The following is a 24,290-nucleotide window of genomic DNA, read 5'->3' on the forward strand; positions in this document are numbered from 1 at the left end:
GTTGAAACTAAACCCTGGCAAGACCGAGTGGCTCTGGGTTTGGGGTTCGTTGGCTCAAGGAGAATTGCCATCTTTGGTCTTGGATGGGTTTGCACTACCCCAAACAGACCCTGTGCGTAATCTGGGGGTTCTCCTGGATTCATGACTCCTGCTCGAAGAGCACGTGACTGTCACGGCCAGGAGGGCCTTCGCGCACCTGCGAGTTTTGTGCCAGTTACACGCTTTCCTGGAACGGCAATCCCTATTCACAGTCACTCATGCCTTAGTCACTTCCCGTCTTGACTATTGCAACATAGTCTACATGGGGCTGCCCTTGAAGAGCATCCGGATGCTCCAGTTGGAGCAAAATGCAGCGGCCTGCACGATTTTGTGCAGACCCCAGTATACACATATATCACCTCTCCTGTGGGAGCTGCATTGGCTGCCGATTTGCTTCCAGGTTAAATTCAAGGAGCTGGTTGTCACCTTTAAAGCCCTTCATGGCTTGGGACCAGGTTATCTGAGGGACCGTCTCTTGCTGGTCACATCTACCTGACCCATTAGAGCATGGAGGCAGGGAATGCTGCGGTTCCCATCCCCGAGGGAAATACACCTGGTGGGACCCAGAAGAAGGGCCTTCTCCGTGGTGGTTCCCTCTCTCTGGAACATCATTCTCCCAGAGATTAGAATGGCCCCCACCCTAATTCTCTTCCAGAAGGCGCTTAAAACCTGGTTCTGCCATCGGGCTTGGGGAACCCAGAGCGGGATGGAGCCCATTAAATGGCTCGTGTGATCGGCTGTCCCTGGGGCAGGAGGTGGGAGTCAGGGGTTATTTTATTATTTTATTTATTATTTTATTTATTTGATTTTTATGAGTTTTACTGTTTTTTAAATATGTTTTTTTATATTCTGTAAGATGCCTTGAGTCGCCATGGGTGAATAGGTGGCAATATAAATCTAATAAGAAAGACAGAAAGGAAGGAAGGAAGGAAGGAAGGAAGGAAGGAAGGAAGAATCTGTAAAGATTCTAACTAAACTATGCCAGTCAATCAGGAAAACAACACAGAGGCAGAGGTCAGTCTACATAGAATAGCAAAGAAGGACATTTAATATTGCAGACACTTACATTATATCCTTAAGTTATATGTTCGCAAAATGTTTAGGATCATTCAATACAGATTTGATTCCTAAATGGAAAGGGAGATGCCAGATATTGAAACTGGATTTTCAGAATAGGTTGAGAAACAATGAAGCTTTTTGATAGGCTGGATAATTGATAAAGCTAAAGAATACAATATGGGCTCCACAGATTATAGCAAGCCTTTAATTGTGTTAACCATAATAAGCTGTGGAATGCCCTTCAGAAAATGGAAATGGAAAAACCTACTGTATATACAGGATAAGGTGCAGTCCAGATGGAACATGGCAAAATAAATTGGCTCCAAGTCAGGAAAGGAATAAGACAAGGCTTTATATTTTCTCCTTACTTGTTCCACCTAAAAAAGGCTTTATTGGAATTAATATGTTCTGGTAATTATTTGAATTTGAAACAAAGTTTAATATTTTTAGATGCACACATACATTTGAACAACATGCCTTCAACCTGGAAACTGCAGCTGGACAATAGAAACAGATTCTCCATACTTTTATTATTATCCTTATTATTGCTAAGAGATTAGTTCTTCAATAGTCAGTCCTTGGTTAACAATGGTAATTAGGATTAGGAACTCTGTTCTAAACAATGTAGCCGACAGCACACTCACTTATAACAAGAGTTCCAGTTGAGTTTGTTAAGCAAATCCTGTGTGGTCATTAGGTGTGATGTCATGTGATTGCTATTTGTGACCTCCTGCTGGCTTTCTCATTGGCTTTGCTTGTTAAAAGCTGGCAGGCAAGGTCACAAATAATTATCGTGTGACTGCAAGAGGCTGTCATAATTGTGAGCTAGTTGCCAAGTGTCTGAATTATCATGTGACCATGATGACTGCAATTTCAAGGACAAACTGTAAATGTCTTTCTTCAGTACTGTCATAACTTTGAATGGTAGCTGAACAAATAGTCACTAACGGAGGACTATTTGTATTGAAAAAGACAAAGTGGACTGATGTAGTTGATGCTAGTTATATTTTACAAACCAGTTAGCCATAGACATAGATTATGCATGGACAATTGAAATGAATTGGAGTTACTTTTTATTGAAATTGTTACATAAAAATGTCATATATATGTATTACGAAAACAAATATATGTATTTATATATACACAAGAAATCCATATATATATATACAACTTATCTTGTACTGAAAACTTTATTTAAAATGTAAATATTTTTCAATACAGTTTAAATTGGCTTAAATTATTGATGTGTGAAAACATAAAGATGAATTTCCTTATTTTCAAGTATACTTTCACTAAAATCAATAAAATCTGTGCATTCCTCAATTTAAACAAAAACAGTCTGCAAGAAATGTAGCTTCAATGTAGCCAATAGATAATATATATGTACGCAACGTTTCAATATAATGGCTGGCTATGCTAGCCATCTGGGCAGTAGGACATCAATTTACTGTTGGTTGATTTTTCAGATACCCTTTCAATTCTTCTTGAGACAACTGATCTCATGTCATATATTAAACAGCTCTTAAAACGTCACGAATCCACTTAAATGTACGAAATATAGGTTTAAATAATTCTCAGTCAAGAATCAAATTCTATTTCTTTCCAGGTTTTAGCAGCATTTCTTTTGTACTGTTCTAATTCCTGAAAGGGAAACGGATAGATTAAAGCATTAAATCACAAGATCTTAACGACTGCATTGCACTTTTCAGCTTGTGAATATTATGAATCCAACTATGCATCTCATTTTATATTCTGCTGCAAATATTGAATCATTGAACCTTTCCCTTTGTATCCTACAAGTATCTACATACTGTACTACTAAAACTCTTGGTCTTATTGTTTATAACCGTCATTGGGCAAATTGGTGCATCAGTTTCATCTTTGAAACTGCAAGTGGTTCATAGAATAAGCCATGGTTAAAGAAGCTTTCAGGAACATTTTTTACATTAAGGAAACTATAGTTTTATTTTTTAATTTCATACCGTTTCTGTTTGCCATTCAAATGCCAAGGTTTGCTAGAAAATTACTGAAGCATATTACCGTAAGAGCACTCATACCAACCACTTGCAGTTTCAAAGAGCCCTTACCCAGGGCTATATCGAGGCATGGAAACAGCTTTTTATTTAGTAACTCAACAGTTCAAAAGTGAATTGATTTTGAATTTTCAAAATGGAAAAGTATAAATGTGGACTAGAGGATTTATCATCATAATGAAATGAAAACATTTTTCATATGGCATTTCATAAATTATTTTAGTTTGTTACATATCTTTCTGTAAATTTGGCAAAATTATTAATTAACTTCTCAAACTGAGTGCATACATTTTTAGTCCCTTCTTGTTCTCCAGAAATATATTTACTTATCTGATCAGGCAAAGCAGAAAGTGACTTGAATACTAACAACTGTGCAAACAACTTGAAAAATATCAACAATTGTACTAAGTACTAAGTACTAAACAACTGAGCTATAATTGGTTTTTAAAATAGCCAGAAATTAAATCTAGTGTCATCCATTTCAGGATGTAGCACTAAGATTAGTTTGAATTCTTTTTCAAATGGAAAAGGATTATGTTGGAGCTGTGATCTCCACTGATCAAATAAGCCTTAATTCTGAGTTAACTGATTGTAAACTATTCTGAAGAGTTAGGATTAGGAATGCGGAATTTCTTTATTTTAAGTAAAGGTTACCAAAATTACTTTCTATATCACAGTCTGATAATGATATAAATAAACATTAATTATTGCACAATACCTCTGAAGTGCATAACATTGATAATATAGGTTTATTCTATCAAATTATTTGTATTAAGAAAATCTGAAGTAAACAGGATCTCAAATCCTGTGATTTTAAATATCTTCTGATAGCAGAGCCTCTTCATTGTCACTACAAGCTAATTTCATTGAAATTCGATTGATATACATGGACATGTGGTGTATTCTAGAAGGATGGTAGGCTTTTTCCATGGCAGCTGAGCATCAGTGCAAAAAAAAAAAAAAAAGTCCAAACAGTTTCATTCTAGGAAAAGATTTTTCTTTGACTTTGAGAAAGATTTGGTTAGAAATAGAGATCCCTAGTACTGCTTCCAATCCGTGGTCCTTAATGTCAGCAGCAATATGAGAAGTATATAAAACTCTATAGATAGACATTCTGAGTCCAAAGAACAACATGAAACTATCAGGGAAAAATGCACAAACTAAAATGCTACCATGCGTGAATACCTCCAAGAAAGAGAATACAAAGCATTCTATTTGACAGTATACCTTTAGCATAAATGCTCTTCTCTCTATAAATGCTTTATCTTTAAAAGAATGCATGGAACAAAGGACTACAAAAAGGGGGGAAAAGATTAGCTTTCTGAAGCATTTAATACTTATTCTTAAGATAACAGCCATTTCACTCTCAATTTTCATATAATTATGGGAAATCCTAATGCATTTAAAAACTGAATGTAGACTAGGAATTGTTTTCGTACAGATGTATTCAGGGTTATCTAGCAGCTTTTAAAATCAAATGAAATATAAAAATCCCAAAATGTTTTCATAAAAGCCAGTTCAAATGTTACAATAATCTTATAATAACTGAACTTCAAATGGAAATTTTAGGGAAATAACTGCAGATAATTTTCTTTTGACAGAAACTTGTCTATTACCATATTTTTCCTGCAATAGTACCAGCAACAAAAGCTGTAGCAACATTCAATGACATCAATAACGATAACAATCTTTCTAAAAGAAAAGAATGCTGCAACTAACAAACTCCTGGAAAAAGATTAAATCATACTGAAAATTAATCATACTGCTACCCTGTTTTTCCTATTTTGTTAATAAAAGCAGCACCCAAGCACATTTTGAATGAACGAAAAGCAAGAATGTATATGACAAGCAATTAAACTGAATGCTCTATTCTAAGTGACAAAATAAATTCAGTAACATATCTGAGCTCTATGAAAGTCATAATCCAGTGGAATGTACACACATTCATACACAAATCAGGATCATAATTAATGACCTAAATCTGTCATTCCAAATTTATTTGCAATCTAGTGGAAGTATCCTAGAATATATATTTAATTGCAGATGATTTCAGCTCCATAAATAAACATTATATCAGTTAAGATAATAATTTAGTTCACTACTAATGATGTGATCCCTAAGATGCATTTATGTTAAACTAGGCCAATTTGTGAATTGGCTAATTGGCATTGAGTTTACTGCTAAAAAAGTCTAAATATTTAGGAATCTATTCAAAAATTATTATTTCCCAATTTGGAAACATATAATACTCGATATTTCTAGATAGAAGAAATAAAATTTGTCTTGGTTACAAAGAAGTACAGCAGTTAAAATGAATACTTTACCAAGACTAAAATTTCTATTTCCAATTATTTTAATCTCTATTGAGAATAAGATACTGAATGAATGGCATAGACAAATAATGGCAGTGTAACAAAACGTCAAGAAACAAATCCAAGAATTTGCAAGATTAGGAAGAAAGGTATAGCCTAGCAATTCTAAATGTCAGACTGTACTATCATACCATTACTCAATGTGGATTTCAGAATGGAGTATTCTTATTTATGGTTCTATCACCTTAATGGAAGGGACAGACTTTTCATAGGGATTAAAGGTAAAGGTTCCCCTCGTACATATGTGCTAGTCGTTGCTGACTCTAGGGGGCAGTGCTCATCTCCGTTACAAAGCCGAAGAGCCAGCGCTGTCCGAAGATGTCTCCGTGGTCATGTGGCCGGCATGACTCAATGCCAAAGGCGCACGGAACGCTGTTACCTTCCCATCAAAGGTGGTCCCTATTTTTTCTACTTGCATTTTTACGTGCTTTCGAGACTGCTAGGTTGGCAGAAGCTGGGACAAGTAACAGGAGCTTACCCCTACACGGCAGCACTAGGGATTCGAACCACTGAGCTGCCGACCTTTCGATCGACAAGCTCAACGTCCTAGCCCCTGAACCACCGTGTCCCTTCATAGGGATTACGTAGATGTATTTGGGTTAATATACATATAAATAAATAATTTTCTAGAAACTAATATTAAACTATCCAATGATAAATACATCTGAGAGATTTCGCAGGACTGGTCTCCTTGCTAGTCCGTCAGTTGTGACATTGAATTTTTTGCTGCTCCTTTGGAGACATGCTAACTCACAAATTCTCATGCAGAAGTCTTTATCTGTTTTGTTTTTATAGTAACTCAAATTGTTGTGTATTATGTTAGGAAATTATTATTCACAGTGATTTGGGGGAAAAAACTCCTTTGTGATTAAAAGAGGATCTCTGACCAGAAAAGCTCAACTTTACTGGTTTGGGACATATTCATGGCAGCTGAGGAACACCAGATAAATTATCCAGGTTTTATTATAGAAAATATGGCCACAATAGTAGCATAACAACATACCTCATTTTTTTGACTTCGCATAGCATCAACTTCATATTCAGCATATTGTGGATCCCGAGCTGGGTCCCTAGCTTCTTTGAAAATGTCTACTTTCTGAAAATATAAAGTAAAAAGTAGAAAAAGTAATTCTATTTACTTGCTTAACTTAAGTGTGCCTTGAAATGTCCCTTAACAAACATAGAAAAACATTTTCAGCCCAAATATCCCTTTTTCCTCTGCTAATTATTTGTTGTGAACTTTTTAATTGAAAGGGTTTTTTATTTGATATTATATTATGATTGATTATAATGTATTATTGTTTTAATTATTATTATTTTATTACCAATCTATTTGATATCCTAATCAGAATTATCTAATGCTGTGAAGGAAGTTCCCATTTTTTTACTGCTAAAATAATCAAATTAGAGCCTGCTCCCCTTTCCCTCCACCTCTGAATACAGATTTGTCTATCAAGGACACCAAAACTGTAACATGTCTGGGTTGTTTTAGGCAACTCTTATTAGTAGAATGAGAAGGTGGCTTGGGTGCACCATGTGTGATTTATGCAGTAATAGGCAGAAAAGCAGCTTTGTCTCTGCAATATTTCAAGCAAAATGCAAAAAGGCATTCATTCCACAGTGAAGTTAATACTCCTATAGGGGCATCTGTTTTTTTCCTTTGCAGCTCATTCATATATAGGGCAATTTACGATGAAGGTCCTAGGCTATGATGGCTGTAGCCAACTAGGCAGTACTGACTGCTAATAGAACATCAGCTAAAAGGCTGGGTCTCCATAGGGATTCTTAAGTTCCTTTATTCTTAATGGGATTCAGTTATATTTTATTGGTCCAAACTGTGGTGAACAGAACTAACATTTTGGGTTAGTTAGGGGTAATTTAATATATCATTAATAATTATTAATAAAAAATTAATATATTCTAATATATACATTAGAAATAAGCCTACCTTTGGGGGAAATATCTTTCCAAAAACCTTTTTCCATAAATCCAAAGGAGTTTGTGCATGCAACTTTCCAATGTCACTATCAGAAGCAGGAGGCGGTCCTAACAATTATTAAAAATATTTGTAATAATATTCACTCAACAGTTTAAAAGAGAAGTAAGCCATCTGCCATCTGCTGCCTCTTCCCATTTTCTCCATGATACCCCTGCCACTGGATGATTTGAATTTGTTAAGTTGTGAATGCTCCAACACTGGAAATTTTTAAGAAGATGTTGGATAACCATTTGTCTGAAGTGGTGTTTGGTTTCCTGCCTGGGCAGGGGGTTGGACTAGAAGACCTCCAAGGTCCCTTCCAACTCTGTTAGTATATTATTATTAACTTACTTTCCCTCAGCCCAGCCTACCGTGTTTCCCCAAAAATAAGACCCAATCAAAAAATAAGCTCTGGCATGATTTCTCAGGATGCTTTTAATAATAAGCCCTACTCCAAAAATAAGTCCCAGTTAAAATTGTCAGTTACACAGATGCATTTAGTGCCATATTTTCCTGAAAATAACACCTGATGGGAAAATAAGCCCTAAAGTGTCTTTTGGAGCAAAAATTAATATAAGACCAGGTTTTATTTTAAAGAAATGCAGGCCAGATCTAAGCATTCCACGGGCTGGATTTGGTCCGTGGGCTCTGAGTTTGATACCCCTGCTCTCTACATTTTTAAATCTGCATGGGCAATAACTAAACTACAGTCAATCAAATTAAAAAAGATTACCAACCTATTTGACTAAGGGAGTCCATTCCTGCTGGAATAAAAAGCGGTTTACTTGGATCCACTGACATGGATTTGCTTTAAAAATATGAACAGAATAAATTAATTATAAGCATTGTCCAAGAGTTTAATTTGCAACATGTATGAGCAGGACTATGCAATTCTTCATATTCAATTCCAAAAGCACGCTGAAGTACGTGAAGGCATAAATGAAACTCCTGCTACAACTCTTTAAATAAACTGTGGTTTTCCTGGGATTGCACAGTGCTACTTTTTTAACAAATACCCACTTGTTACAAATGCTTTGCTCATTTAAAGCAGGAAAATATTCTCCAGACAAATGCCTAATTTAAAAACATTTTCAGCACTTGCAACTTTGCTTATTTCATAAACCTTAATTGGGTGGCCAATATTTGAGAGCAAGAATCCTTGATCATATAGAAGAGTTGCCTTAAAATCTATTTGCATTTATCTACTGAACATTTTGGACAGGATTGCCATTTCTTTAAAATCATATCACTTACCTTCTATCAAAGCCAAAGGCCAAATGGTTAATTAGTGCCCGTGTTTTCAGCCACAGAGCTTCTGATTTGCTAGTAAACTGAGAGAAGAACATAAAAATTTGGATTATATTCTTCACATGGTAAAATGACATACCCAGCCCATTCAAAACTTGCCCCCCTTTTAACATGAGTGAACATACACAGATTTCTATGAGCCCTACAGGTAGCCTTACGACAGTTTGTTTAGTGACCATTCAAAATTACAATGGCACTGAAAAAAATGAGTTATAACATTTTTTTACACTTATGTCCGTTATAGTATTTCCAGGGTCATGTGATTTACATTCAGATGCTTGGCAACTGATTCCTATTTATGACAGTTGCAGTGTCCTGGGGTCATGTGATCACCCTTTGTGACTTTCTGACAAGTCAGACAAGTCAACAGGGAAGCCAGATTTACTTAATAACCGTGTTACTAATTTAACAGCTATAGTAATTCACGTAATAAATATGGCAAGAAAAGTAAAATGGGGCAAAACTCACAACAGATTTCTCACTTAGCAACATTAACTTTGGGCTAAATTGTGGTTGTTAAGTAAAGGAATATCTGTACTTTGATGTAGACATAATATTTCTAAGATTTTAAGAATTCATTTATTCTTAACACAAATAAGATTTAAAGACTAGTTCACCTCTGTCTCTTTTAAAGAGTTAAATATTATCCATTTTTAAGATACAAATTAATTTTTTAAAACCATTATTATTCTAATGTTAATATTTTAAAATAATACAGCATATGTGATAGGTTTCCTTGAAAATCACAGAAAATGTATGGGAAGAGGATTTGGGATGTGAATTCTATAAATGAGCTTGTATTTCTTTATAGCATAAATCTGCCATCAATTTATTTTGAAGAATTGATCATAAAAATAAATTTTATAATAGTACATTTGTAATTTGCAATGGATTTTACAGTGGTAAAATCTTTTGAAGAACAATTGCAGCTTGCTTTAATGAAATCTATTTTCCATTTTTAACTATAATTTCCAATAAACCTAAAAATGTGTTCTAATGTCTTCATTTATATAAAACCATTTTGAGCTGGGTATGGAAGAGTCCCAATCTGAATCTTTTTAGTAGAAAACTTTAAAACATATCCATTTTAAATGAATATATGTATAATCTTTATACTTCTTAATATTATATAATCATTTACATACAAATATACAATGGTATCAACGTTGCCAAATGTATACATTTGTTGTTTCTTTATATTTCTTTTTCCTTTTCTACTCTTGTAGTTTTATATTTCTGTATTAATATGTGTCTGTTTCAATAGTAACTTTTAGAAGGCCTGGCCTTGAAGGGACTGCTGAAATATATTTAAAGGTGACATCAGAGAGAAGAGAATTCTACTGAGGATTTGCTAGGAGAATATTGGTTCTGAAGCATGTCATGAATAAAGTATCTATGCCAACAGATTGATACACTTCACCGAGATTGGTTGGTCAATTAAATATCAATTAGATCCAAACACAACAATGTAATTCCAACTACAGTAGAGTAATTTAATTCAGAAGCTATCAAGTGTCCACACAGAAAAAAGTAATTCATTGCAATATAAAAGTAATGATTTTTTAAAAAAAACTTTAGAATTTTCTTTATTGAAGAATACTTAAAATAACCATAACCTTTCTACACTTTAGATTTAGACCTATACTATCCACAGTGTTACAAACTTATTTTTGTATTTCCTTTGATTGTATTATATTTTATAAATAAAATGTGCTATTTTTTTCCATTTGGCAAATAATTGAACTTTTCATTCATTTATGTTCTCTTACGGCATATCTTTTTCAAACCAGGCAGGCTCAATATTAAGTAGCATTCTATAAAAAGGTAAAGGTTCCCCTCGCACATACGTGCTAGTCATTGTGGACTCTAGGGGGCGGTGCTCATCTCCGTTTCAAAGCCGAAGAGCCAGCAGTGTCCAAAGACGTCTCCGTGGTCATGTGGCCGGCATGACTCAATGCCAAAGGCGCATGGAACGCTGTTACCTTTCCACCAAAGGTGGTCCCTATTTTTTCTACTTGCATTTTTACGTGCTTTCGAAACTGCTAGGTTGGCAGAAGCTGGGACAAGTAACAGGAGCTCACCCCTACACGGCAGCACTAGGGATTCGAACCGCTGAGCTGCCAACCTTTCGATCGACAAGCTCAACATCCTAGCCCGAGCCACCCTATATGTACTGGTAATTGTATTTGACATTTATATACATATATTTTATAGGACTGTTTTAAAATATATATTTTATAAGATGAGATTTGCTTTTTTTCATTCCTGTTACACAGTAAGTTTTTATTTTCAGTGAAACCAAAAGACTCAAAAGATTAAATATCAGTTGGATTGTATTTCTGAAATGCAATCATACATACCGCTAAAGATGCACCATAATAATGAGCAACAAATCGAAGTGTCTTGTATATTATTTTTTTCATCTCAGAATCAAATTCCTAAAAAAAAAAAATAGCATCCTAGGTATTTTACAGTATATAATAGTGTTACATTACATATTTTTAAACTAAGAGATAACTATTTAAAAATTAGGTCAAATGTTACTTTCACCTCAGTATCAGCAAAAACGTATTATTTCTCTGAAAGGTGGCAAGTAATCATGGTGTTGTTATTAAATTATCAACATATCTGAAAGCAGAATTATAGAGATGGATTATTTTTATCAACTTTTGGTATAATAAATTGAAAATGATCCTAAGCACATATGGACATGTTTAAATGTATTATTATTACTAGAAATAAATTAACCTAATGAATATTCCAATGTATATGGTGAACTTTTCCAATATTGTTCAAACTACTATAGCTAAATAATAATAGTGACAGTTTCCAAGCATTAACTAAGATCTGATCTACATGTAATTGTTCTAGTCTAATAAGTCTTGATTTATTGGGCTAAGAATAAATATCTGTACATGAATCAGGAAACTGTACTTTAATTATGGAATATAAATCATAATTATCTCAAACCCAAACAATTGTTTGGCATATTACAGTTAAATTGGAATTATTTAACTTAAACAACAGAAAAATATGATTTAATAAATCAAGAGCTCTTCTATTACAGTACAGGTAATCATTGAGTTACAATGGCAATTGCGACAGGGATTGCCGTCATGAAGTGAAACGGTTGTAAAGTATGATGTCATGTGACCACATTGCTTAGTGACAGCAATCTAGTCAATCCTGGTTGTTGTCACAATACAAAATGTACTGCTTGTGGGACTCCCAAGCAAGCAGTGTAAAAGGCTGCAGGAAGGTGGCAGGCCCTGCACAGGCCATGCACAAGTTGGGGGAGGAAATGCTGTCGTAGGAGCACAGGGAGGCTAGGGAAGGAGGGCGTGGGGTGCATGTGAGGGCAGAAGGGCAAGGGAAGGAGGGCGCAGATGTGGGCAAGCATAGAGATGCCATGGAAGGAAGGTAGGGATTGTGTGTAAGTAACGGAAAGCTGGGGAAAGAAGATTTGGGGTACATACAATTTGGAGAACAATGTGAGTGGCATGGGAAGGCCTGGCATGGCCAGTAGCTGGCTCACATAAGGCCAGGCTGGGCAAGTCTCATTGCAGTGGAAGACGGTAAAGGTCGGGTGGGTGTGGCAGAGCCTGCAGAGTGCATGGTGGTGATGGGAGGTGGGGCTTTGTTTTGTGATGCTGGATGGCTGATTGCAGTGTGAGGCTTAAGGTGCGAAGGAGTGCTGCTACATACAAAAAGGGTAAAGATAGGGAGGCAGATAGAGAAGGGGGGGATTTGAACACCCCTATGGCTATGTGGATGGGTACCAAGCACCTGAATTTTGATCATGTAACTGCAGGGGGGCTGCAACGGCCATAACTTTGGGGACCAGGTGTAAATACCATTTGTTTAGCATTGCTTAACTTGGTTGCTGAACAAATGGTTAATAACTTGAAGATTACTTGTATTGGATCATAAGACAAATAAGAATAAAAGAGGGATAGCACGGCTTCAAGATGATTGTGCTTTAACTAGTGTGTAAGTTAGAGATATTTCACTAATGGACCTTTGATCATAATTATACTATTTCTGCTGAATTTATAATTCTGATCAATTTCAGCTGCCTGTCTATCTATTTCAAACTTGTTTTAACCATATCTCATCAGGGTCTGTTCATTCTGTTTTTGGAATATGACTGAGTCATCTCGAAGGAATATGATTTCTAAAGCAAGCTGTTGAAGGAACCCAGATTTGCAATGCTAGCAATTATGTATTGATACAGGTGATTTGGTATGAATGTTTTATCTTGCTACCTAAGTACTAAGAATGAAAGCTTTCTAAAATATACCGAACCCTACCTAATAATGCTTAGAAATTGCATTTAAGAATGCAAAAAGACTGTGTTTATTTTTGTTTTCAAATGCATTAAAATGAAATAATGAAAGGAATATGTGTTGATGGTAAGCTATATAACTAAAACACTGAGATGTTATAATTAAAAGTTTAAGTAACACACAAAGTATGAATCATATTGAGGCTTAAAAGATTTCTTTAGGAGGGAATTCTTAGAGAACAGGTCTTTGTACTAATTTATCTCATTTATCTCATTTTAAGTCTTATCTTGTTACTAATGTATCTCATTTTCCAGGGCTTCTTTAGCTGATCAAGATGATCCTTCAATAAAAAAAAAACAAAAAATCATAGCTTCAAAAACTTATTTTATAAATCAATGCCAGGACTTTAGAAAGTGAAGCTATCATTCAATTCTGATCAGAGGAACAGATCAATTGTTAAGTGATGAAAGTGTGTATATTTGCTACAGAAAGAAGAATATACTAACTCTTTTTTAAAAAGATACTATAATGTTTACCAGAAACTTCACTGTTACATAATTAACTTATTCATTCCCAATAGTAACTGTACATATTACATTTCTCGGCATCAGTAAACTAAAGGGAAAATAATATTTAGCCCCAAAAAACATATATAATGAAATTATTTTAAAAAATAAAAATCCAAACTCACCAAATTGTACATAGCAGAAAAGCTTAAATGAGCCTTACTTACATGAAATAGATCATATTTGCTTCCAATTATAACTAGTGGAATTGGAAATGGGTCAATTAGCTCACGATCCTAATAAGAAACAACAGTATTGTTATCATCAATTGCAAATGTAATGACAGTTTGCTGAAAAAATAAAGCTCCATATTATATAGACAAGTGTCATTTCTCAATATAAGCTTTGGATAAATAGAATTTAAGAATTTAAGACTGCACAGCAATTAACCTGTGTGGTCAAATGGGGATGCCAGTAACTCACTAGTGGCTTAAGCTACTTCTTTGAAACATGAAGGAAGTTACACAGTAGCAGAAGCTGGACAGGAAGAAACTGAGTAGGTTCTGAGATTGGTGGGAAGGGTTTCCTCTTGTCCAGGACACCTTACCTTTACACTTATGTGTGTGATTTTCATAACAGAAAAAGTGAGAAGTGCTCTTCCTATTCCAGAGTGTTGGTGAATTGGAATCAATGCAATAAATCAGGGGTCTGCAAACTTGGCTCTTTTAAGACTTGTGGACTTCAACTCCCAGAGTTCGTCAAAGCAAAGCTGGCTGAGGAACTCTGGGAGTTGAAGTCCACAAGTTTTAAAAGAGCCAAGTTTGCAAATCTCTGTGATAAATGAAGCAAGACAGGAAATATATTTGTCATAAGAACATATATAGTACGGTGATGGATAGATCTTTAGTTCATCTAATCAAGCACTATCCTCACAGTGGCCAGTCAGTTGCTCAAGGAAGCTTAATAGTTTCCCAGCAGATCAAGTAATACTTCCATCAAACTAACAGCCACTGATCTCCATCATTTCCATGAAATGAACTGGTCCGTACCTTATTTTTTGAATCCAGCTAACACAACCAACACCACATTTCATAATAGCAAATTCCAAGATTCAGTTACTTGTATAAAAGAAATATTTGATTTTGTCTGTCCCAAATCTTCCAGAATTAAGTAAATCTGGTTCAAGTAATTCATGAATAGGAATAAAGCTTCTTCTTGTCTACTATATTCACACCATGCATACTTTGTATATCTCAAAATATTTCCTCTCATTTGTCTCCTTTCAGCCCTAAAGGTCTTAAAAGTCATAATCTTCCCCAATAGGGAAGTTGCCCTAGTCCCTTGATCATCTTAATTAATCTCGTCTGAATCTTCTGTAGTTCCACTACATACTTTTTGAGATGCAGTTACGAGGACTATTTCAGATGTGGCTGCAACATTGATTTATAAGTGTATTATGACACTGACATCTCTATTTTCAATGCCAGAGTCAAAACTGGTTCTTCCCTATCTAGACCCACACATTCTCTAGGCACTCAGAAAACACTTTGACAACATTACTTAAATGGCCTGGGGCAGAGATGTACAAGGGAGTATCATCACTTCATCAGCATAGTGATGATATTTAATCCCACACTGAGGAATGACCTCACTCAGCATATAGAATATGTGAAACTTCTATACAAGACAAAAGCACCAGGTATATTTTCAATGACAGCTTTGGCAATCTATTTTACTTTCTTCAAGAGAGCAAATTACCAACTGAGTGTCAAGGGCTGGTATTAACGTCCCTAAAAATTCATATTTAATTAGTTGTCATGTTATCAAAAGACACTGACTTTGTGATAGACACTTGAATAAGTGCAAAGTATAGAGTTGTATTGAAGGTTGTTGGAACTACATTTTTTTCTTAAAACTATAGCTTCCTTGAGTTGCCTTGCCAGGTAACAAAAATGTATAGAAGTTATCACCCTCATTTGAAAAGGAGATTATAAAACCAATATCAAAGTGCTTCTGTAAAATCGTATCTCCTGATTGTTGTAACATGCCATAACAATAGCATTAGATGTCTAACTCATAAGAAACCTTATCTCCTTTCTGTTCCTGCTAAATTTTCATTCAATTGCTATAATTTTCCATTGAACAACTTCTTTTATATCTAATAAATTTTCACTCATGCGTGAAAATATAAAGGAATTGTTTATGATTCTCAAAACAATTAACTTTGTATGAGATTGTGACATATGAAAAAAATACTAGTTCTTACAGGATGATCCTTTGGCACATTGTTCCACATCTTCCGCTTAATTTCAGTAGCTATTTTGGAATTGTTTGGGCCCAGTTTTGATATAATTCTGTCTACATGCTTTCTAGTGACTTGTAGAAGACTCTCCATGGTTGGCCAGAGTTCATTTGGTTTTGAAAGATCCAAGACAAGAATAACAGCAAATGTCCTATAAAAAGGAACCTTGTTTTTTAAAAATATCGCCTTAATATTTCACCCATGAGAACTTCAGCATGAATCAAAACATCCCTTCCCAAAGTCTAAGCAGATTTACCTAAACATTAAAGAAATACATGCTGTTTTATTAATTGTATTAATAAAACCTGTTACTATGGATTAGCAAATGGTCCGAGAGTATCTGAAATAGTAATACTGGCAAAGATAAAAAGACAAAGGACAAAAAATTATATTATTTCCAATTTAAGAATATAAATCATACTACATTTTTAATTACTCCCACAAATAGTTAAAACTAGCATAGTTAGTCAGCTGTATTATAATAAAAATTGATGACTCCTTTGATGATGTTAGAATCTCACTATTTAGACAGGATTGACTATACAACTCTCCAATTCTAACATTGGCAGAAAACTTGACAGCACAAGCTTCATGTAACTAAATCCAAACTATTATCTACAAGAAAAATTACTGAGTACTTAAATATAAATAAATTTAAAATTGAAATACTTTCTGTAAAATGAAATTACTTTTGATAATTAAGCCTGTCATTGCTTACCTTATGTTAGCTGCCATTATTGGTATAGGGATTAAATCCAACAACAAAGTTCCACCACCTAATTCCCAAAAGTGAGCAATATCTTTAGGCTGAAAATGTAATAGGAAAAAACCCTCACATTGTAATGTCTTGATGCATTAGTAGAATTTAAAAAATTTATATAGCTATGTTTTCAATTGCATAATTTCTCAGCTGTCAAAAATAATAAAATACCAATAGGATTTTTACATAAACCTAAGACATTTTTGGTTCTATCTAAATAGTCTTCAATTAAATATAAATATACCAAAACCTATGATTACCAGATATAGATTGCAATGTACTTTACAAACAAATAACACTATAAATAAATTTCAGAAACACCACCATTCTTGTTGGAGTCAACATAAAGAAACTGCTTTATTGCCAAGTAATAAATATGTTTCCAGCTAACCTTAAACTATCTAAACTCATCTGGAACCTACTTAACAGAAAACATATTGTTGCTGGCACATGTAGCATTAGGAACTAGAGGAAGTGAAGTCAAAAATATATTCCTTTTTCATATGTAGCTAATATGAGGATCAGAGAGCTAAAATATTACTTCACTAGTCCTATGAGATGACTCTGTTCTCATATTAGCTGACTTTCATCTGATTCCTGAGGTGGCTGGGTATTTTTATCATATTATAATAGATGACAAGGATGACACTAGCATCTTTTCGTTGGAGATTTACTGAAATTGAAAATTGTGCCACTATGTATTTTGTGATGTTGATGAGAAAGACGACTGCCAGAAAAGCAGTCAGGGTTTGTCAAATAACAAATCTACTTCACAGGCTTAAAAACAGAAGAAGGCAAAACAGAAACAGTAGATTAAGTGAACAACAACTGAAAATGTGACTTATAAATGCAAAAAATAGATCAGATAAAAACAAGAAGAAACTAATATGGGCAGATGAATACAAGAAATATAATATAAAAGTAGGAATCAATTTATTGACTCTATTGGAGATAACTATATTTTTGTTGAGAGATGATATAATACACTGCAATCTATATATAATAGATGACAATAGATTAGATCAAATAATGGCTGTCAATTTTCACTAGTTTGTTGTCAATTGAAATTTGGTCAAAAAGAAAACTACAAACTTACAAGACTTATGATGCAAATACATAATACTGTTTCCAAGCACTGCAAAGTAATTTACTGAAAATACAAGTTTTTCAAAGCTCATTACAATATTAACGTAAATTGGCGAAGGGTAGTGCTCATGACTTTTGTAATATGAGATGCAATGCACTGCTCACAATACATTATGCTGCAATTCTCAAACTCTAAAGATTAATACAACAGCATTCACAGAAAACTTTACCAAATCAATATACTTACTGTATTATGCCCCTTTGCTCTTCTTCCAAAAGTATATTCCAAAGCTAGGGTTGGTTTTGGAACTTCATCTCTAAAAGATTAGGATATCCCACCCAGCAAATTTGCAAAGTTACTGACAGGCTAAGAAAAATTATAATATTATAATATTAAATATTATAAAAACAAGTAGTTTGCACAAAACTTTCCACTTACATTCCACAGAAAAAAACTGGCTGGGGAAAATTATTTCTAATGACTACATTGGAATGAAATCTCCAGGTAATAATTAAATTTAAAACTGTTACAATATCTAGTAGATTATTTCTAATAACTATGCAATTAAGAACAAAAATCTAATAAAGCCGACTAGAAACTTAAGGAATTATAAAGAGTTAAATATGTATATTTAGGAATATTTACTCTTTATATTTGGAGTTTCAAAAAGTGGAAAATTTGGCAAAATGAATATACAGCAGAAATAGAATTCGCCAATACAATGTCTCCAGCCACTAAAAAACTAATAGTACTACTTAATGGCTACCGACAATTTAAAAATAAAAAAGCAACATTTCAAAAAATAGTCAAATATCTTATGGTTCTTGCAAGATATATTGATTTCATAAATATGTTAGTGCTTAAAATGTCACAAAAGCTATTGTTTATTTTAAAGCACAGACTGATATAGCTAGCTTACTGGAAATCAGAAAAGATAAGGTTCAAAACAAGTGGGAAATGGGAATACATTCTGAGTTTTTTATAAGCTCTGAGGGACCCAAAACAAATCATAATACTGAAGTATCACTCCAGTTGAAAGGTAAGTGCATGTTAAATGTAAGTGACAAATCCTATAACACTTGTGCACAAACACATCTAATCTGATATTAACTATACAGTGCTCTTTATATGGTTTCTTCTAGATGTATTGTTTGAAAATAATTTATTATATTGTATTCCTATAAAGATATTGTTGATAAATACTTTGAAAATATGAAATACTTTTCAAAGTTTAAACACATACCTGTCAAGGCACCTCAATATAATACTAGTCTTACCCTAGAAATTAAAAACAAAGAATGCTATTGAAATGTCAGTGATTCAAACATATTGTACATTCTACATGCTGTAAAGTATTCTTCAAATAATTTATAAGAAAATATTTGAAAATTCCAAACTCAGCCAATTATATATCATGTGATTATTTGAAAGTTGGCTTCTACTTTTTATCAAAATGTAGCTGTGCTGGTATTATTACTATTAATTATTCAAAGTATTGGAAATGACGTTATTAATAATAACAACAGGGCACTTAAATGCAAGAATGACAGTAGCTATCTGTCTAACAATTACATTTATATGAGGAATCATTGGTAATTGTATATATAGAAGGTTAATCAAATAATGCATTTCTACAGGAAGTGGTTTAAACTGATGAGATGGAAATAAAAAAGAATGCATGTAATACCCATAACCTTCAATATATAATTTATTACTTTATGCTATAAGGATTAAATTGTTGGAGAAAACAGTCTATTTATGATATGTTGTTCTTGCATTTCTATAAAAATAAATACATGTTGCTTAGGTTTTAGAATATCCTTTATTTTTATAATGCTGATTCCATTCATTCTGGATAACCTTACCTAAAAAATAAGGCGCAATGAGACTGGTTATACTTATTTTTAGTAAGTATGTCCAAAATTGCAAATTCTATCAGTCATCTATAGATTAATATATTTGCTTACTGAGATATAGCAGAATATGTCAACAATTCAAGTTTAAGTTCACTAAGCCAGCCTTCTCCAACCTGATGTCTATCAAACTGACTCAGATACCTCCCATAATGTAAAATATGAAAAACTGGGAACTGAATCTCAAAATATTTGCAGATATGGGCTGGATAAAGTTACAGGAGGCAATCATTGTCACTAGAACACACAAGTAAGAAATACACTTAGTACAGATAGTCTTTGTTTTGCAACCACAATTGAGACGGGCAACTTAGTTGTTAAGCAAATTGATCACTAAGCAAAACATCACAATTTTACAATTTTATTTCAGCTTCCCTTTGCTTTATGAACTTACATAAAGCAAAATGCAAAAATTAGTCACAAGGTTACTTTTTCATCACTGTGGTAATTGTGAAAGGTTGCTAAACAAGTTGATTGCTAAAGGAGGACTACTTGTTTTATTATATATTTAAAACACAAAGTATTCTGCTTTAAATAAAAGTCGAATACTGATCATTACCCCATTTTTATTTCCTAAAAAGAATAACGATCTTTCACAACATTCCAGAGTGTCTCTGCCATCTTCACTGTTTTCTCTTTTCTCAACTTCCGCTTTAGCAATATCCCATATAGTGTCGCTAGTAAAGAAAACAAAATACAAATATCTTCAAACAGAATAATGTCCCAATAATTGCAGTTAAAGAAGCCAGTTCTGAATTAGCAGTTAAGCACCAGACTAGAAACCAGGAGACTATGAATTCTAATTGCACTTTAGGCATGAAGCCAACTGGTGATCTTGAGCCAGTCACTCTCTCTCAGCCCTAGAAATGAGGAAATGATAAACTTCTTCAAAAAAACTTTGCCAAGAAAACTTTGTCAAGCAGTCACCAGATGTCAATACTGATTAAAAGGCACACGCACAAAAAGAAAAAAATCATTTAAGAAGCTTCTTTGACAAACATTTCTTTCTTCACTGAAATTGGGAACACTAATAAATTCCAAAGTAGCATATTTTTAAATTAAAATTACGTATATTAATTAGCTATGATATAAATTACTGGTTATAAATATGTACTTACATTAAAATCAGAATAGCACTGAGAATCATTAAAATCATTAAAATGCATGAAAGTAGTTTGTGAAATTTGAATTCTAAACTGTACAGACTGGCATTCAGTTTTGCTCTGTTTTCACATTAATAAATTTTTCCTTTATTGTAGGATAAAGGCAGGAATGCCTTTTTTTACTGATCGCTAACTCACAAGGGGTTATTGGCTAATTGAAGTTTATAAATGATAAATGATTATACATTATAGTTTTTCTCAATAAATAAAAAAACAAGAATGCTTTTGACTCATTTGTTTAATTGGATTCTTTATCTAGTTTTAGGCCTTGTGTGGAGAACAGATTACGTTTTGGGTCAATTTAGAGTTCACAAACAATAACATGGTTGTGTTAAGATGCACACTCTTAAAGTAATACTCTGTTGAAGCACTTGTTTTTATAACAGCATTCAGTCTTTTGGGGTAGAAGCCTATTAGCATGGCACATCTTGCCTTGGGAATCACTATAAATGAGACTCAATTCAGTAGGACTTTATTCTAAGAAGTATGCACTGATCTGTGCTCTATCATGGTAGTCGTAAAAGTAAATACTCTTTTAACCTTTACTCCTTCGTGGATGCAATGGATATACAAAGTCTACACACCCCTGTTAAAATGCCAGGTTTTTGAGATGTAAAAAAAGCCCAGACCTGAATCCTATAGAACAGGGGTGTCAAACTGGCAACCCACAAGCTGGATGCATCATGTGCAAGTCATGTCCACTCTAGCTCCATGAAGGGGAAAAACATCGCAATACGTCACATGCTGGCAATGTGATGGGCGAGTTTGACACCTGTACTATAGAAAGTCTGTGGGGATGACCTGAAGAAGGCTGTGCACAGGAGATGACCTTGCAATTTGGAGAACTTCTGGAAGGATTCCCACGGCAACATATTCTACGTGCCAGGCTTCTACCCAAAAGACTAAATGCTGTCATAAAAACAAGTGCTTCAACAAAATATTAATTTAAGGGTATGCATTTTAATGCAACCCTGTTAATATACGTTTTTTATTTTTATTTTTGCTACCTAAATGACTTGAGTTTGTTTTTTAATTGAATTGTACAGCTTATGTGTTATATTAGCATGGAGAGCACTTGCCTATAAAGTCACCAAGAATCAGACATGTGCTATGATAAAGGTAGAAAAGATGCAGAATTGGTCTGATTTTTTTAAAATGGAAAAACCTGACATTTTAACAGGGGTGTGTAGACTTTCTATATCCACTGTATGTCCAGGTAGTTTCTATGGCATAGAACTGGTTTGCCATTGACTTCTACGGGGAATTCCTCCTCATCTCATTAGCAAATACAGGTAGTCCTTGACTTACTACCACAATTGAGCCCGAAATTTATGTTGCTAAGCAAGACAATTGTTAAGTGAATTTTGTTGCATTTGACAACTTTTCTTGCCACAATTGTTAAGTGAATCTGGATTATCCATTGACTTTGCTTGTCAAAATGTTGCAAAAGGTGATCACATGACCTCAGGGCACTGCGACCGTCATAAATACAAGTCAGTTGCCTGAATTTTCACATGAACATGGAGATGCTGCAATGGTCGTAAGGGTGAACATTGGTCATAAGTCACTTTTTCCAGTGCCGTTGTAACTTCGAATGGTCACTCAATGAACTATTGCAAATTGAGGACTATCTGTAACTCCTGCTAATAAGATCATATTTGAGTTTCATTAAATTTCAAATGCATGTGTGTTTGTCCAAAATTCCCTAACAGTATATCCTGTTCCTATCCCATAGGTCTTTTCAATTGCCAAAAGCACAGTGACCACTTGTCTAACAAAGTGATGTATTGTGATGACAGATGGCCCCTGCAAGGAGGAGTGGATTTCTCTAGATCTTTTTCCTTAGTTGTAATTACAGGTAGTCCTCGACTTACAACAGTTCACTTGGTGACTGTTCAAAGTTACAACAGCACTGAAAAAAGTGATGTGACCATTTTCCATAGTTATGACCTTTGAAGCATCCCCATGATCATGTGATCAAAATTCAGATGCTTTGCAACTTACATGTATTCATGACCGTCACTGTGTCCCAATGTCATGTGATCCCCTTTTGCGACCATCTGATCAGCAAAGTCAACGGGGAAGCCAGATTCACTTAACAACCAGGTTACTAACTTATCAACTGCAGTGATTCACTTACCAACTGTGCGAAGAAAGGTCATAAAACAGGGCAAAACTCACTTAACAAATGTCTCACTTAACAGAATTGTTGGGCTCAATTGTGGTTATAAATTGAGGACTACCTGTACTGGGTGGGGAACCTGGATTCGATTACAACAGATGGCTGCAGGGGTTTGTCCCCTGTGCAAGTCAGCATCCTATGAGCAGCACAGAGGGAAGGCAGATCGCCTTCTGCTCCTGGTCACTTCCATGTTCCACGTTGCGCCTCTGACCGTTTGAATCAACTTGTTCTCCCGCTTTAGATCCAGAGGGTGGGATCTCACTCAGTGATCGCGCGGCAGCACCGCTACTGCTCGTTCACTTTTAGAGCGGAAAAGTATGGAAAAATACATTTTTGGCTCCTGCCGCCGCCCCGAGACAAGAGTTGCGCGCCTTGAAGATGCCCCTTTTGGCAACCGCACTCTTCCCCGCTGGCACAGGGACAAACAGCGGCCCAGCGAGCTCCTCCGAGAAAGAAAGCGAGCGGAAGTGGCAACTTGGTCAACAAACGGCGGGGATTTTAGGCCGAGATCTACTCCCCGATAACCATGGCAACGGCGCCTCAGAATCACATTTGCCATCGCTTTCTCTCTCGCTGGGGCAGCGAGGAGGGATGGGGTTCCAGAATGCAAAACAGTCCGGCCGATTATTGATATAGGGCGCAGGACACACAAGTCTCCCCAAAGCAGGAATAGCCCGTGAAACACGTCACGGGTCCCCACTTAGGCAAACCCAACCCAAATAGATCTTCTCTTTACCTGGCCCCAGGCATCTCTTCTCAACTTCGTCAAAAACGGCGCCGACAAGTGTAGGCCTTGATCTACTCCGAGATCGCCATGGCAACAGCGCCTAACCTGCGAGCGGAGGTTTATGGGAATTGCAGTTCTTTATAAGAATTGTAAGAGAAATATTTCTAGTCGCCACCAGAGAAGCCGCGGGGTTTACTTTTTCTCTAGGCATAGCTCGTAATCCTGCCTGCTCACTCGCCCAAAGTTGTTAACGTGCTAGAATCGGTACTACCCCGCTGAAGGATTTGTAAAACGAGAGTCATTAAAAGTTTCGTCAGCGTAGAATTTAAGATCGTTAGGGGAAAATGTTTCGATAACACGCGCTGCAGAAATTTATCTTCAGTCAGAATAGACCTGGAAGGGACCTTAAAGGTCTTCTAGTCCAACCCTCCTCTCAGGCAGGAGACCCTATACCACTTTAGACAAGTAATCCAGTCTCTTATAAATCTCCAGTGATGAAGCACCCACAACTTCTGAAGGCAAGCTGTTCCACTGGTTAATTGTTAGGAAGTTTCTCCTTAATTCCAGGTTAGTTA

General features: G+C 35.0%; 1 protein-coding gene across 1 annotated transcript; it reads right to left on the reverse strand.

Moving 5' to 3' along the window:
* Positions 1–2,145: 2,145 nt before the first annotated feature.
* DYNC2LI1 (dynein cytoplasmic 2 light intermediate chain 1) lies at positions 2,146–23,827 on the reverse strand. Its single transcript, XM_058165241.1, has 13 exons — positions 23,725–23,827; positions 20,203–20,320; positions 18,974–19,008; positions 17,977–18,046; positions 16,602–16,690; positions 15,848–16,034; positions 13,809–13,877; positions 11,150–11,227; positions 8,736–8,812; positions 8,219–8,289; positions 7,452–7,549; positions 6,507–6,599; positions 2,146–2,739 (listed from the first exon to the last, which is right to left on the reverse strand). The coding sequence occupies exons 1-13, from the start codon at positions 23,736–23,738 to the stop codon at positions 2,677–2,679; spliced, it is 1,062 nt and encodes a 353-aa protein (XP_058021224.1). The 5' UTR covers positions 23,739–23,827; the 3' UTR covers positions 2,146–2,676.
* Positions 23,828–24,290: the final 463 nt, after the last annotated feature.

Source organism: Ahaetulla prasina, chromosome 1 (assembly GCF_028640845.1).
Source record: "Ahaetulla prasina isolate Xishuangbanna chromosome 1, ASM2864084v1, whole genome shotgun sequence".
Lineage (NCBI taxonomy): Eukaryota > Metazoa > Chordata > Lepidosauria > Squamata > Colubridae > Ahaetulla > Ahaetulla prasina.

What these genes read in the sequence shown, in the direction of transcription:
- DYNC2LI1 (XM_058165241.1), bottom strand. An exon ending in GGACTCCCTTAGTCAAATAG is followed by an intron (nt 7,550 to 8,218) that starts GTTGGTAATCTT and finishes AATAATTGTTAG; the next exon opens with GACCGCCTCCTGCTTCTGAT. An exon ending in GAAAGATATTTCCCCCAAAG is followed by an intron (nt 6,600 to 7,451) that starts GTAGGCTTATTT and finishes TTATATTTTCAG; the next exon opens with AAAGTAGACATTTTCAAAGA.